Source organism: Pseudorasbora parva, chromosome 13 (assembly GCF_024679245.1).
Source record: "Pseudorasbora parva isolate DD20220531a chromosome 13, ASM2467924v1, whole genome shotgun sequence".
Taxonomy (NCBI): Eukaryota; Metazoa; Chordata; class Actinopteri; order Cypriniformes; family Gobionidae; genus Pseudorasbora; species Pseudorasbora parva.
Window position 1 is genome coordinate 31505580 of NC_090184.1, and position 14315 is coordinate 31519894.

Sequence of the window (14315 nt, forward strand, 5' to 3'; positions counted from 1 at the left end):
TCACAGATTGATAATCTAGCTTTTAAGGGTTAGTTCACCCAAAACACCCCCTAAAAAATTGTCATTAATTACTCGCTGTCATGTCGTTTCAAACCAGTAAGACCTTCGTTCATCTTCGGAACACAAATTAAGATATTTCTGATGAAATCGGTGAGTTCTCTGACCCCTCCACAGACAGCAATTTAATTACTACTTTCAAGGTCCAGGAAGGTAGTAAAGACACCCTTAAAATGTCAATATGATTATGGTGGTTTAACCTTAATTTTTTGAAGTAACAAGAATAGGTGTTTAAAAATAATGACTTTATTCAACAATCCTCTTTCGTCTTTGCCAGTCTCTTATGCTATTGACATAGTTAATGCAGTGCAGCACTTTTGAAGCGCTAGGTCAGAACGCTGGCTTGCCATTGGCTGACGCTGTTCATGTGAGCACCATGAAGCATGCGTGTGATGCTGACACAGGAGCTAGCCAATGGTGAGCCACCGTTCTACCGTAGAACTCGAAAGTGCTGCATTGTTTACCCTACGTCAAAAGTGTAGGAGACTGGCACGGATGAGATGAGATTGTTGAATAAAATCATTATTTTGTTTGCTTTTTGTGAACAAGTATTCTTGTCACGTCATAAAATTAAGGTTCAACACCTGGAGTCACAAGGACTAACCATTTAATTATGTTCTGGATGGTAGATTTGTTGTTTAGGTAGATATGTTGGTTGAACACATTTTACATATGGCTGTAAAATGGACATTCAAGGTTTCAGCAAAGACCACAAGAACCAGACAGGCCCTGATGTGATACTGATGTGATGAAACCGATCTTCAAGCAAAATGAACTGGATGGACATTTGAATGCTACTGATCACAATATGAATTCTGGCTGGGTGATGTGGGTTGAATCATATCACCGTGTTTGTTGGCAAGTGGAGAACTGACACCCCCAACAGCAAGTGTTTTTTTTTATTGTTACCTTATAGAGTGGTTTCTTTGCCACTGGCTTATTTTTGGGGGGCACTAATATTCAACAATATTACGGTACTGTTGTATGAGAACTGAACCGAGCTGGATGATGATCACTGTTTTCTGCAGAACTGCTTTATAGATTAAATTAACTAAACTGACTTAAGCTAAACAACAGCCAGCCAGAATGCACAATTTTCCTGTTGTCACTGAAGCTGCTTTGAACAAACTATTGTATTAAGCACTATATTTAAAGGTGACTTTCATTGCCACATGCAGTAGACAGATCAAATGTAGCTACACGTGAGAAAGGAAGACAGAAAACAACATAGTTGCGATACATTCTTGTCTATTGTCATTCGGAGAGTTACAGAGTTTCTGGCTTCACTTATTTGTTTCCGTGTTACAGTGTAATAATGAACTACATTACTGTAGGGTTTAAGGATTGGGGTTTGCTTTAGGGTTAGCATGCATACTTTATAGTTAGATCTACATGTCACGTGTAGCAAGGGCACTGCAAAATAAAGTAATAACCGAGTTTCTTATGTTTTTATGTAACAGGTACGAGATGAAAATTATGCACATCAAATTGAAGATGCATATCTGAATTGCGCAATTCATGCCTTCTGGGGCTTTGGGCAAAATATGTTAAAAAATCATAAAAATGTGGTCTAAAGGCGGTGCTTAAAGTAACATTCCTATATCACCCCACCCACCATTTATGTAATCTAATCACGGGGTCAGTTTGAGCAACCATATGCTTTAAAGTCGAAGACAATTGTAGAGACGTCCCTCTTTCGCCCCACAACCATAGAAGGCGAACTATTTGCTTTAGTGCAGCGATCAACAGTTTGTTTTGAGTAAGGTAAGGTGCTTGAATTTTACGTCGAATGCACTTTTAAAATTCTGTTTAGTTTTTAGTAGAATTACTGCATATGGGCTACTTGGATAAGGCAGTGCAGCATTCGAATTGTTGACTGACCTGTAAAATGGGCGTTTCTCCGTTGGGGCATGGATAGCCTAACGTTAGCCGAGCCGCTACAAACCATTATTAGAAATCTGTGCAAAACGTTGCACGCTTTCCTGTAGTGCAATACTTAATTGCACAGTAGTGTCTGTATACTGTGTGTGTGTATATATAAAATTAACTAAACTGACTTAAGCTAAACAACAGCCAGCCAGAATGCACAATTTTCCTGTTATCACTGAAGCTGCTTTGAACAAAACTGTGCAAAACGTTGCACGCTTTCCTGTAGTAACTTACAGTTACAGTAGTATCTCTATACTGTGTGTGTGTATGTGTGTGTATATATATATATATATATATATATATATATATATATATATATATATATATATATATATATATATATATATATACTCCATGTATTGACATTGACCGAGTATTTACATAATAGGTTTCAGTCCAGACCAGAATGGCTCAGCAACCGCTTCTGTCGCTGCCCGAGTTTCAGAACGTTTCCACGGGTACTTTGGTGGTGAAGGAGCCGCTGAATTTCTGGGGAGGAGCGAGAGTGAAGCCAAAGGACACAAAGAATTCTGAACCAGTATACGAACCTGCAACTGGTATGATTTAACGGTGTTAAATTTACTTTAAGGTTATGTGCATTTTTTTCTAGTTTTAATCCTATATGAAGCCGCCGCCCCATGTAACTTAAATTTAAGTTTGACATCAAATTATAGCATGTAATTGACCAACTGCATAAATATTACACTGATTTGAACATAATATAGAGACACTGGAGCCCATGTTAACAGCATAGATGAAAAGGAACAAAACAAAACAAAAAAGTGTGATTTAAGAGCATTGGTAAACAAACTTCAAGTTCATGTATGGACCAATAGGTGTCAGTATGCTACAAAATCACTTGCGCGGTCTCTCAATTGCCCCTGATTACTATACACTCATGTATAAAGCTCATCAGGACATACTACCCAAATCATAATTGTGTCTGGCAATCCACAGATATTGGTGCTGCATAGTTACATCATGCACTGTTGACTCTAGTCAATACTCTAGTCAATAGGCAAAGTCAAAAGTCAAAGTACCTTTATTGTCCCACAAGGGGAAATTGGATTTGCAGCAAATGCTTCACATAAAACACATGAACATACAACAACACTACCCAACAAGACCAACCAGCAGTGAAGGAATTCACAATAACGCCCAATGTACATAATGTACACATAAATAAATAAAATGCAAAACACGATCAAGTGCAAAAATGCAACTTGTGCAAGTTATTATAAAGTACTAAGTGCATGCCATTAAGGTGCCTCACAGCTGCAAAATAAGCTTAATAAATATCTTCATACGCACATTTCCTTTCATTTATACTGAACAGTTCGTCCTTTTGTATTGGCTTGGAAGGAAATAGCATGTTGATCTGTCAGTCCTGGGTCATTTAATAGCCATTTATAATGCTGTTGTGAACTTTTAGAAGGATGTGAACGGCAAATGTTGTTGTAATTTTCATCAAGTTTACATACTGATTATTAATCACTCCATTTACCCAAACCTCTACATTGGTCTCACATAGATCTGTCATGTTTGTAGTTCTGAGTGAATTGTACCTTTAATCACAATGCCCTAGTTTTACAAGCTGTGCATTGAGTTACTGATTTACTTTAATTATCCTGCAGTCTGTTGCCTCACATCTCAATAGACAATTGTAGAAACAATTATATAACAAATAAAAATCCTGAACAATTTTAATTTAATATAACAAAAGGATGTGCTCCTAATGGTGGGCTGCCTTTTATCGTGTTCAGTGCTTGTACAGTGCTACCCTTTTTTCTCTTCCTAGGTCGTGTGCTGTGTGATATGATTCCCTGTGGAGAGGAGGAGGTAGATCAGGCCATAAAAAGTGCTCATTCTGCATACCTAAAATGGAGTAAATTATCAGGAATGGAGAGGGCCCGGATCATGCTGGAGGCTGCCAGAATTATTAGGGTAAACGCGTATAATGCTGCTTCTAATGATTTTGGTCACATTTTAGTGTCTTTGTTGCATGTTATTAATTATGCATAATTACATGCAACTAACCCTAAATCAAACTCTAATCCATACCCTTTAGTAAGTACATAAAGGCCTGGTTTCACAGACAAGGCTTTGATTAAGCCAGGATTAGTCCTTAGTTCAATTAGGACATTTAAGTAGCTTTTATAAACATGCCTATGAAAAAAATTACTGGTTGTATCTTGAGACAAAACAATGCCACTGATATATTTAAAGACATGTCAGTGCAAGTTGTCTTCAGCTAAACCAGCTCAAACATACTTTTTAGTCTAAGACTAGGTTTGAGTCTTGTCTGTGAAACTGAGGGATAGCTAATTAATATTTCTAGGTACTTAGATGTGTAATTAAACTGTAACAAGGACTTTAAACTGTGTAAACAGATTTCCTCATGAACAGCATTGTGGCCAATAGAGTGCAACAGTCATGTTCCAGAAGTGAAAATCTGATTAATTTTCTCCATAGGTAAAAGTTTTATTGACATGTATAGACCTCAAAGCTTGTTAGTCGATACAATTATGTCGACAGGGTTCAAAATGCTGAATCATTCATTAACACGCTTTCTGTGAGATGCGTTGTGGTTCTGCTGTGATCTCTGTTTGGAAAAATCTTCGCTGTTGAAACAATCAAAAACAGTCAATATTGCATCTAGAATGTTAGTGACTTAATGTTAATTAATTGTTTATGGAACTGTCATATGAAATCAGTGTCACATTGTCAGTCGTGAGGGTATTCAGGAAAACAGCACTCTTGGTCGTGTGACGTTTATAATCTTTAATCAAATACATTAACCTCCCCTCCCCCCTCGAAACGACTTCTCTCCCAGTCACATTCTATGGTGCGTGTGCGGGGCTATCCTGCTCTGTCTCGTTTCTGCACAGACTCTTAGACACCTGTCGCTGGCATTCAAGTCTGCTTCCATTTTTTTAGCAACTTCCAACGACCCAACCAAATCCCGAAGGACGGAATCAAGCCCTGCCCTACTTTTTTTTCTTTTTCTAATTGCAGAGGCCGTTTAGCTCTGATATACGTCCCAATAAGGAGAAAAAGACGATCTCTACTTCTGTTTCATGCTGACTTTAATGTCGAGCCCTAAAACTGATCAGAAAATGTAATGAAACATTGTAGAAATGTAGTGGAGTATAAAGTATAATAATTGCTGCAAAATGTAACAAAGTCTACTTGAGTAAAGTACAGATGCGTGAAAAATGCACTTAAGAAGTATTTGTACTTTGTTACATTCCACCACTGATTTTATGTCACGTTCTGTTTTCATATGCAGGAGCGCAGAGATGAAATTGCAAGAGCAGAAGTGGCCAACAATGGCAAATCTATCACTGAGGCTCAGGTGGATATTGACGTTGCTTGGCAGTGTATTGAGTACTATGCTGGCATTGCCCCCACACTGTCAGGTAGGCTTGGATTACTAGTCGATAATCATGAAAAGGTGGCTGATATTCTCAAAGAATCTAAATGGAAATGCTTTATACATCATATCTAAGAGTGGTCTTTGTAAACTCAGGCCAGCATATACAGCTTCCAGGAGGATCTTTTGCCTACACCAGAAGGGAGCCACTGGGAGTGTGTGTTGGCATTGGAGCTTGGAACTACCCATTCCAGATAGCTGCCTGGAAGTCAGCCCCAGCTATAGCCTGCGGTATGAGAATGTTATATGTCTGTAATTTGTCACTGGATTTTCATACATGCAGTTGCCAATATTGTGTTTTTTGAAAGTTGTCCTCTATCATTTCCCATGTCTGTTTCGGTCTCTTATGCAAACATATGACCGTTTTCCCTTCTTAGGCAATGCCATGGTGTTTAAACCATCTCCCATGACCCCAGTGACCGCAATCATGTTGGCAGAGATCTATAAAGAGGCAGGTGTCCCAGATGGACTATTTAACGTGGTACAAGGAGGAGCCGAGACTGGAGGACTGCTGTGTCACCATCCCATGGTGGCTAAAGTGTCCTTCACAGGGAGCGTTCCTACTGGAAAAAAGGTATAGCAAAACAACCCAATACATTTGTGTGTGAGTTTATATGCAAGTCTTCACTCGAAGATATTTCCAGTAGTTCTGCTAAAATTGACAAAGCTGCTTATTTTCAAACCTTTGGTTTGAAAATGATTTTTTTTATTCCAGAAGTTATGTTCTGTGTTCCGGATCTAAATGTTCTTCGATAAAAACGATAGTTATTAACATTTAAAACATTTATTTTTGATGTGATGTGCCCTTTCTATAAAGGTTATGGAAATGGCAGCCAAAGGTGTTAAGCAGGTGACTCTGGAGCTTGGAGGAAAGTCACCACTGATCATCTTTAAGGACTGTGAGCTGGAAAATGCAATCAAAGGGGCCCTCATGGCTAACTTCCTTACCCAGGGAGAGGTGTGTTAAACTATAAACAGACATTTGCACATTTGTTTCTATGTTTTTGTAGTCACTAGCTATGTTTCCATCCACCTATTTTAATGTGCATTTTGGGATATTGCATAAACAGCTGGATGGAAATGTCAAAATCAGATGGAAACAAATTTACCAAATAAGTCCCTTGATGTGCAACAACAAAATTCAAATGGCTTTGCCTCAACAGAGGATAACTGGACTAAGCAGTGGCCTAGTTTCTTTGCACAGCATCTCAAATGATGCTTTTGTCATTCTGAAATGCCTGAGCCAAAGTCTGTCATCAAAATTATTTGTTTTAATTCCCTCCCAGAAGCGTCTCCATGATTGTGTTCCCAGACGCCAGGCATCAGAACACAGCGTTTATCCAATATGCAGCATTGTCTACGTGCTCTGGCACACATCATTAATGATGTAGCAAAAAAGATCAACAGTGGCTTCCTTGATTGCATCAACTTGCAATACAGATATTTTGCACCAATTTCCCAAGAAGTGACATGATTTTGTTCTCTTGAACACGAGATGGAAAGGTGCTTTTGTAAATCTTTAGGCTATATTCCAAGTTAAATTCGCAACTTTGGATGAAAACATTGCTAATTAAAAGTGCATTGCAAACCCAAAAACCTACAGCTTCACAAGTCACGAGTGTGTTGCTGCACTAGTGTAGTACTCCATGTAGATTTGAACGCCTTCCTAAAAAACTGCTTCTTTAAACCAAACCTGCAAAGGATGGTTTGTGTGCCACTGGTTTCCCAAAATTATTATAACAGAAAAGCTGCTCGAATTAAAGATATTACTGTCAATGTGTTGAATTTTTCCCAGGTGTGCTGCAATGGAACGCGAGTGTTTGTACAGAGGGAGATCATGCCACAGTTCTTGGAGGGAGTGGTGAAGAGGACCAAGACCATCACTGTTGGGGATCCCATGTGTGATGGGACGCGCATGGGGGCTTTGATCAGTAAACCCCACATGGAAAAAGTGCTGGGCTTCATCAAACAAGCTAAAGAACAGGTACTTTAGTACAGCTATTTAAAGTTAGCTTGAAATGAAAGCTCTCTTAAGGCCTTGTTTAGCTGGATTTTACTATGAAAAATATGTAAATGTTAAAAATCTTGCGTAATCTTAACTGCTGTATTTTATTGTATTTGTGCAATTCTTGCAGATGCTGACAAGGCATTAAAATCTATACTAATACTACTCAGCATGAAATGAAAATTCATCTCATCTATTTTGTAAATTTATGTTATAGATCTCATTGTGAATAAATCATCCATATACCTTTTTTTTTTTTTTTTTTTTTTTTTTGGACCTCATAATGTTTAATCAAATGTTAACTTGATCTTCGGACGTATGACTTCTCCAATCACTTAGTCTTCTAAAGACCCACCCCTCCACAGTTGGCTTTTGAACACAAGAGTCGCATCACAAAATTCAATCAACAACCAATGGATATAACCGAGTCCCTTTTCTAATTATTTTTTTTCTTCTTCATTTACACTCGACTGTAAGTCAATATGGAAGAAAAGATCTGTTGCTACTACCTTTTAGGCTTTCTTTCTTTCTTTTTATTTATTTCTTTTTATTTCAAATATTATTTATGTAGTTGAAGAAAAACTGTATCATTGTTGTTTTAGGGTGCAAAGGTTTTATGTGGAGGAGAACCATTTGTTCCCAGTGATTCCAAACTGAAAGACGGATACTTTGTGTCCCCATGTGTGCTGGGTGAGAGCCATATTAACATCCCCTTCATATTACTTTTGATCTCGCAATCAGCTTGAGTCTGAGCTCCTTTATCTGTATTTTTATTTTACTATGCTACACACACAGATAACTGCAGGGATGATATGACCTGTGTAAAAGAGGAGATCTTTGGCCCTGTGATGTCTGTTCTGCCTTTTGACACAGAGGAGGAGGTTCTTCAAAGAGCCAACAACACAACCTTTGGCTTGGCATCTGGAGTCTTCACCAGGTGACTCCTCAATACAGAATATTGTTTACAAAAAACGGGGATCTGCCAAAGTGAATAAGCATGGGACTTTAAAATAAAATGTTAAACAGAAAGTCTTGTTGGAACTGGTTGGAGGTTCCAACCAACAAAAACTGGTTGGAGGTTTTGTGAAATTGCTGACAAATGCCCGAAATCATAGGCCAATCGGTGCTCATGCACGCGATCAGAGAGAATCGCAGACGAGTCGCCGACACATGCAAGATATTTGGCATGCTAAATATCTGGAGCTGTCGGCGATTCAAAATCTTGCTGTGTGAAATGAGTTCTGACTGAAAATTACATCGGTGATGACCGACAGCCAATGAGAGAAAGATACAGGGCCACAGGAGGTTCAGGGAGGAGTTTTAGACCAGAATATCAGTATTTTTTATAGATATATTTACAATTCTATCAAAGAGAAACAAGGCGTCCAGCCGCACATTACAAAATGATTTATTTACCTCAAACTCTCTTTGCAGAACACAATCCTTGCTCCCTTTGTCTCTCCAACATTTTCCTCCACCATAATCTTTTCCTTTTTATCCACAAATCAGCACACAGACAATTTGGAGCAAACTCGGATTTTGGATAAATTTGGAGTTTATCATTTTTAATAACAGTTCAAAGTCTTGACGCACGTGTGATATCGCGTTGTTTAGTTGTCACATTGCACGTGTGTTTAGTTGGGAAACGTAGTTTACGCACCGGAGAGAGAGAGTTGTCAGCGGGGTTTTTTTTTTTTTTTTTTCTCCCTCTTGTTCAGTCATGCAGTGTGAAAAGAGCAGTGACTCGACGAGTTTGAAAATCATGCAGTCTGATCTAGGATTTACACTAACCCTACCCCTGAACCTATCACAGACAACTTTCTGCATTTTACATTTTCAAAAAACCTCATTCTGTATGATTTATACGCTTGCTTCCTCATAAGGACTTCAACTTAGGTCCCCACGGTGACTTAAGTCCTCATGAGTCAGTGTGCATTCAGGTTAAAGTCCCCACCAGGATAGAAAAACATGAACACACACATGCTTGTATTATTTTGGGGAAGACTTTACTAAGCTAATGATTTTCTGTCACCAGCCCTATTTTGAAAAGGCCTGTTTGCACAAAGGACAATAAGTATAATGATAACTGAACAGTTTTAATCATTCTAATTCTGAGAATAAGGAAGTTTACATCACTAATAACAACCCACAGGAACAATTTCATTTGAATTACTTTGTGCATTTAAAGTGGCAGACAATGACTGCAGTGATAAACATTATTGTCCTTTGGTGTGGACTATATAGTATATTGGCCTTAAACTTAGCCCTGAACCAGGAGTCATTTTTTTATGGTTTATTTATGATGTTGAATTTGTTTTGTGGGAAGTGCTATGATTTAGTTGTATTTTAACTGAATCTGTTATTTTCAGAATATATATATTATATTAAATATATATAATACATTTGTGTGAATTAAAATATTTTTTTCTTCATATTTTGTTTTTATTAATCACAGTAAATGAACTGAGTAAGCTGGCTGCCCTGATATTAGATTTAACATTCTCCTGTGCTTTGTTTTTAGGGATATAGCTCGTGCCCACAGAGTTGCTGAAAAAATTCAGGCAGGAACGTGCTATATCAACAACTACAATGTCGGCCCTGTAGAAGTTCCTTTTGGAGGCTACAAGATGTCAGGTACTCTAAGCTTAAAAGAAAAACTTAAACCTAAATATGTTCAGCCATTTGTTTCAGTACACATAAGTATACTTTGTAAATGCTAGAGAGATCTAACATGTTATCTTCCCCTTTTCTTTTAGGGTTTGGAAGGGAGAATGGGTTAGTGACGACTGAGTACTACTCTCAGCTCAAGACTGTTGTGGTGGAAATGGGAGATGTGGAAAGCATCTTTTAGGCTATTTTGTGGTTAACCACCAGCATTCCTGCCAGCAATGTGATTTCCAAGTTCTCAGATCTTGTTTGCAATGTAAGATCTTACAAATACAGTTTACTACTAGCTGTCAATTGCTTGAAGAGGAGCTAAGAGCTGTGTCGTTGTTTCTTTGAAAGTCCATATTCCTGCCTCAATTCCATAAGGCCTTAAATGTGTTTGTATGACATCACCATCTTATGAGAACTATGTTGTTTCTCAAAACCAGTGAATTTTCTAAATGTTCATAGCTCACTAATTAAAAAAGCAAGTGCCTTGTGATGTGTTTCTACTTACGGTTATACTTCTGTCTGGCGTTAGACTTGTTTTTTTTGCTGTCACTTTGTCCCCACCTCTCAACACCTTGAAGAATTTGTATTAGACTGGTGGTTGACAGGTTTGTAGCATTTCAAATAAAAGGGGCTTGGTTTAAGAGTAAAAAAGTGCTTTTTGTTTTTTTCCTTCACTTTTATGCAAACTGTGTCTGTGGCGTCAGTTTCTACATGTTTGCGGGGCTAATTGTGAATAAAACAAACATTAAGTGTGTTCTAGAATTCATTTCAATTCACATGTATTCATCAGTTAAATAAAGAAAAGAATGAAACGACTACTGCATTCTACAAGATTGGTGAAACATGGATGCACAATGTGTGCACTTGAAATTAAGGGAATATTAATGCTGCTCTAAATGCTGATGCCTTTTTTTTAAATTACAACTTTATTTTTGACAGTTTCTTTAAATAAAATAAATTCTATGGTTATGCATAATTAAAACTATAATAGTTTTGTTAATGCATAACCTTTGAATTTTTTTGAAATTCATTGAAAAGAAATGAATGCAAGATTTGTTTCTAAACATGGGAAATTAAGTACCCTGACTTAAATTTACTTTCATCGGAGAACATAACTTTGGACCACTCAGCACTTTTTGAATGGGTTTTGTGTCACAATACTCTCCATCTTTTCCTTCCCTTTGCCTCTCTATTAATGTGCTTGGACACAAAGCTCTGTGAAAAGCCAACCTCTTTTGAAATTACCTTTTGTGTCTTGCCCTCTTTGTGCAAGTTGTCAATGTTCGTCTTTTGGACATCTGTCAAGTCGGCAGTCTTCCCTAGAAGTGTAGCCTACAGAACTAGACTGAGAGACCATTTAAAGGCCTTTGCAGAGGTTTTGAGTGAATTAGCTGATTAGAGTGTGGCACCAGGTGTCATCAATATTGAACCTTTTTACAATATTCTAATTTTCTGAGATACTGAATTTGGGATTTTCTTTAGTTGTCATTTATAATCATCAAAATTAAAAGAAAAACATTTGTTACATATATATCAGTCTGTGTGTAATGAATTATATAATATACAAGTTTCACTTTTTGAATGGCATTAGTGAAATAAATCAACGTTTGATGATATTTGAATTATATGACCAAGACCTGGGGCCCGTTCTTCGTACCTCGCTTAATACATCTGAAATGATTTGACAGATCCCAGATCTTTTAATCTGCCATTATGTTGTAATTGATGCAGTATGTGGTCTGCTCTGGCATTGTCATGTTGGAAAATGCAATTTGCCATGTTGGAAAATGTCATCCCTGAAAGAGACGACATCTGGATGGAAGTATATGGATATACCTTTCAGCATTGATGGTGCCTTTCCAGATGTGGAAGCTGCCCATGCCACACGCACTCATGCAACCCCATACAATCAGAGATGCAGGGTTCTGAACTAAACACTGATAACAACTTGGGTTGTCCTTGTCCTCTTTAGTCCGTTTTCCAAAAAGAACTTAACATTTTGATTGGTCTGGCCACAGAACAGGTTTCCACTTTGCCATAATCCATTTTAAATGAGCCTTGGCCCAGAGAAAGATATGGCTGTTTAGATTTGCCTTATTTGACCTATAGAGTTTTAGCCGGCAACGGCGAATAACACTGTGGACTGAGCCCATGTTGTGATTTCCATTACAGTAGCATTCCTATATGTGATGCAGTGCCGTCTAAAAGCCCGAAGATCATGGGCATCCAGTATGGATTTCCGGCCTTGACCTTTAAGCACAGAGATTGTTCCAGATTCTCTGAATGATATTATGCACTGTAGATGTTGATAACTTCAAACTCTTAGCAATTTTTCTCTGAGAAACTCCTTTCTGATATTGCTCCACTATTTGTCACCACAGCATTGGGAATTGGTAATCCTCTGTCCATCTTGACTTCTGAGAGACACTGCCACTCTGGCCCCGTTCACACCGCAAGTCTTAATGCTCAATTCAGATTTTTTGTTTGGCTTTTCACATTACCTTTTTAAATGTGGCCTACGTCTGATTCCAGTGTGAACTGTTTGAGATTTCAAACTAACCCACATGTGCAAAAGAACAATATCAATGACATCAGACGCAGCACGCTGTTGCACTAAAGTTCAGGAGGTTATAGAGGAGGTAAGCAAAAATGTTTGTGTAATGGAAGCCATAACATTAATGAGCATGTGCTGAAGAGAAGAACGGAGAAAAAAAAGAGCAAAATTGGTTATTTTGGCCTTTTGTCACATTCCTTTGGTACTGAAGCCACGTTTTTCTGTGTCCCCGTTCTTCCATTTCGTGTGCTATTTTTTCAAAAACAGAGCGGTTACGGTAGGATACTTCTAGCGTAGCTTTAATTGAAGTATTTCCACATATACTAATTAGGTCTAACACCTCAGTCTCTCTCCATTGACTCGCTCCATCGCTGCTCTCCATATCCAGTCAAATTTTTAATGTTACTGTCTGTGTCTGTTGTCTAGGGCTAACTCGCCAGCACATAATTGTGACAAATGTCGACATAGATTGATGTAAAAGTCATATCAAATCCGCCTTGGTTGTTCACACTGCGGCCGCTTTGGAAAAAATCAGATCTGGGTCACATTCAGGACCACATATGTATGTGGTCTAAATCTGATTTGAAAAAATCAGATCTGGGCTAGATTTGAGTGTTCACACTACCTCTGAAGAAGTCTGACCTGGTCACTTAACCCACAAAAAAATCAGATTTGGGCCACTTTTGCCTGCAGTGTGAACGGGGCCTCTGAGAGGCTCTTTTTATACCCAATCATGTTGCCAATTGACCTAATCAGTTGCAAATTGCTCCTCCAGCTGTTCCTTATATGTACATTTAACTTTTCCGGCCTCTTATTGCTGCCTATCCCAACTTTTTTGGAATGTGTAGCTCTCAAGAAATCCAAAAATGAGCCAATATTTGGCATGACATTTCAAAATGTCTCACTTTCAACATTTGATATGTTATCTATATTTTATTGTGAATAAAATATAAGTTTATGCAATTTGTAATGATTACAATCCTTTTTTATTCACAATTTGTACAGTGTTCCAACTTTTTGGGAATCGGATTTGTAGTTGGGATAATTATTTATACATGAGGCTAAACTTAACACATTTGCACATTTGTTTATGTCTGTTCTAAATGTTTAAAGCTTCTTTGATGTTTCCATGGTTTCTACAAAATAAAAAAATACAGAAATTGAGGGTAACATTTAGTATAATGTAAGTACACAAGGCAACAAAATATATAGCATTGTTCTTGCGGTTTTTGGATATTTTAATAAAAACCAAAAATCGTACATATTGTGCCAATAATGCCAAAATACCATATTCAAATGTATCAGTAGCCTATACATTATAAAAACGATTTTTGTATAAAAAATATACTTAATAAAAAAAAAAGCCCAAAATTGGACTTTATGTAGCAAGTCACTGAGCAAAGTGCTAGTTTTAGTGGATTAAGATTTATGAAGAATAAGAATGGCATGAAATAATTGAAACTATTAGAAAAACTTTCATAACATGCGGCTTGTTCTTGAGTGATTGTGGAGTTTATGCCCTGTAGAGTTTATGAACCCATTAATTTTTATTTGTATGTAATAATTTTATTTATTTATTTTAGATATTTCTTAGTATTAAAAGTATTCTTTCCTGGCTTGCATATGATGTCCCTCTTCAAAAAGCTTCCGAGGGAAACAATTCACTTATCCCAACAGTT

General features: G+C 37.5%; 1 protein-coding gene across 1 annotated transcript; it reads left to right on the top strand.

The window, feature by feature from the left end:
- Positions 1 to 1670: 1670 nt before the first annotated feature.
- Positions 1671 to 10836, top strand: LOC137038924 (4-trimethylaminobutyraldehyde dehydrogenase A). The gene is made up of 12 exons (XM_067413932.1): positions 1671 to 1821; positions 2375 to 2543; positions 3785 to 3930; positions 5276 to 5405; positions 5516 to 5650; positions 5797 to 5993; positions 6237 to 6377; positions 7215 to 7403; positions 8027 to 8114; positions 8220 to 8361; positions 9946 to 10058; positions 10181 to 10836. The coding sequence occupies exons 2-12, from the start codon at positions 2393 to 2395 to the stop codon at positions 10273 to 10275; spliced, it is 1527 nt and encodes a 508-aa protein (XP_067270033.1). The 5' UTR covers positions 1671 to 1821; positions 2375 to 2392; the 3' UTR covers positions 10276 to 10836.
- Positions 10837 to 14315: the final 3479 nt, after the last annotated feature.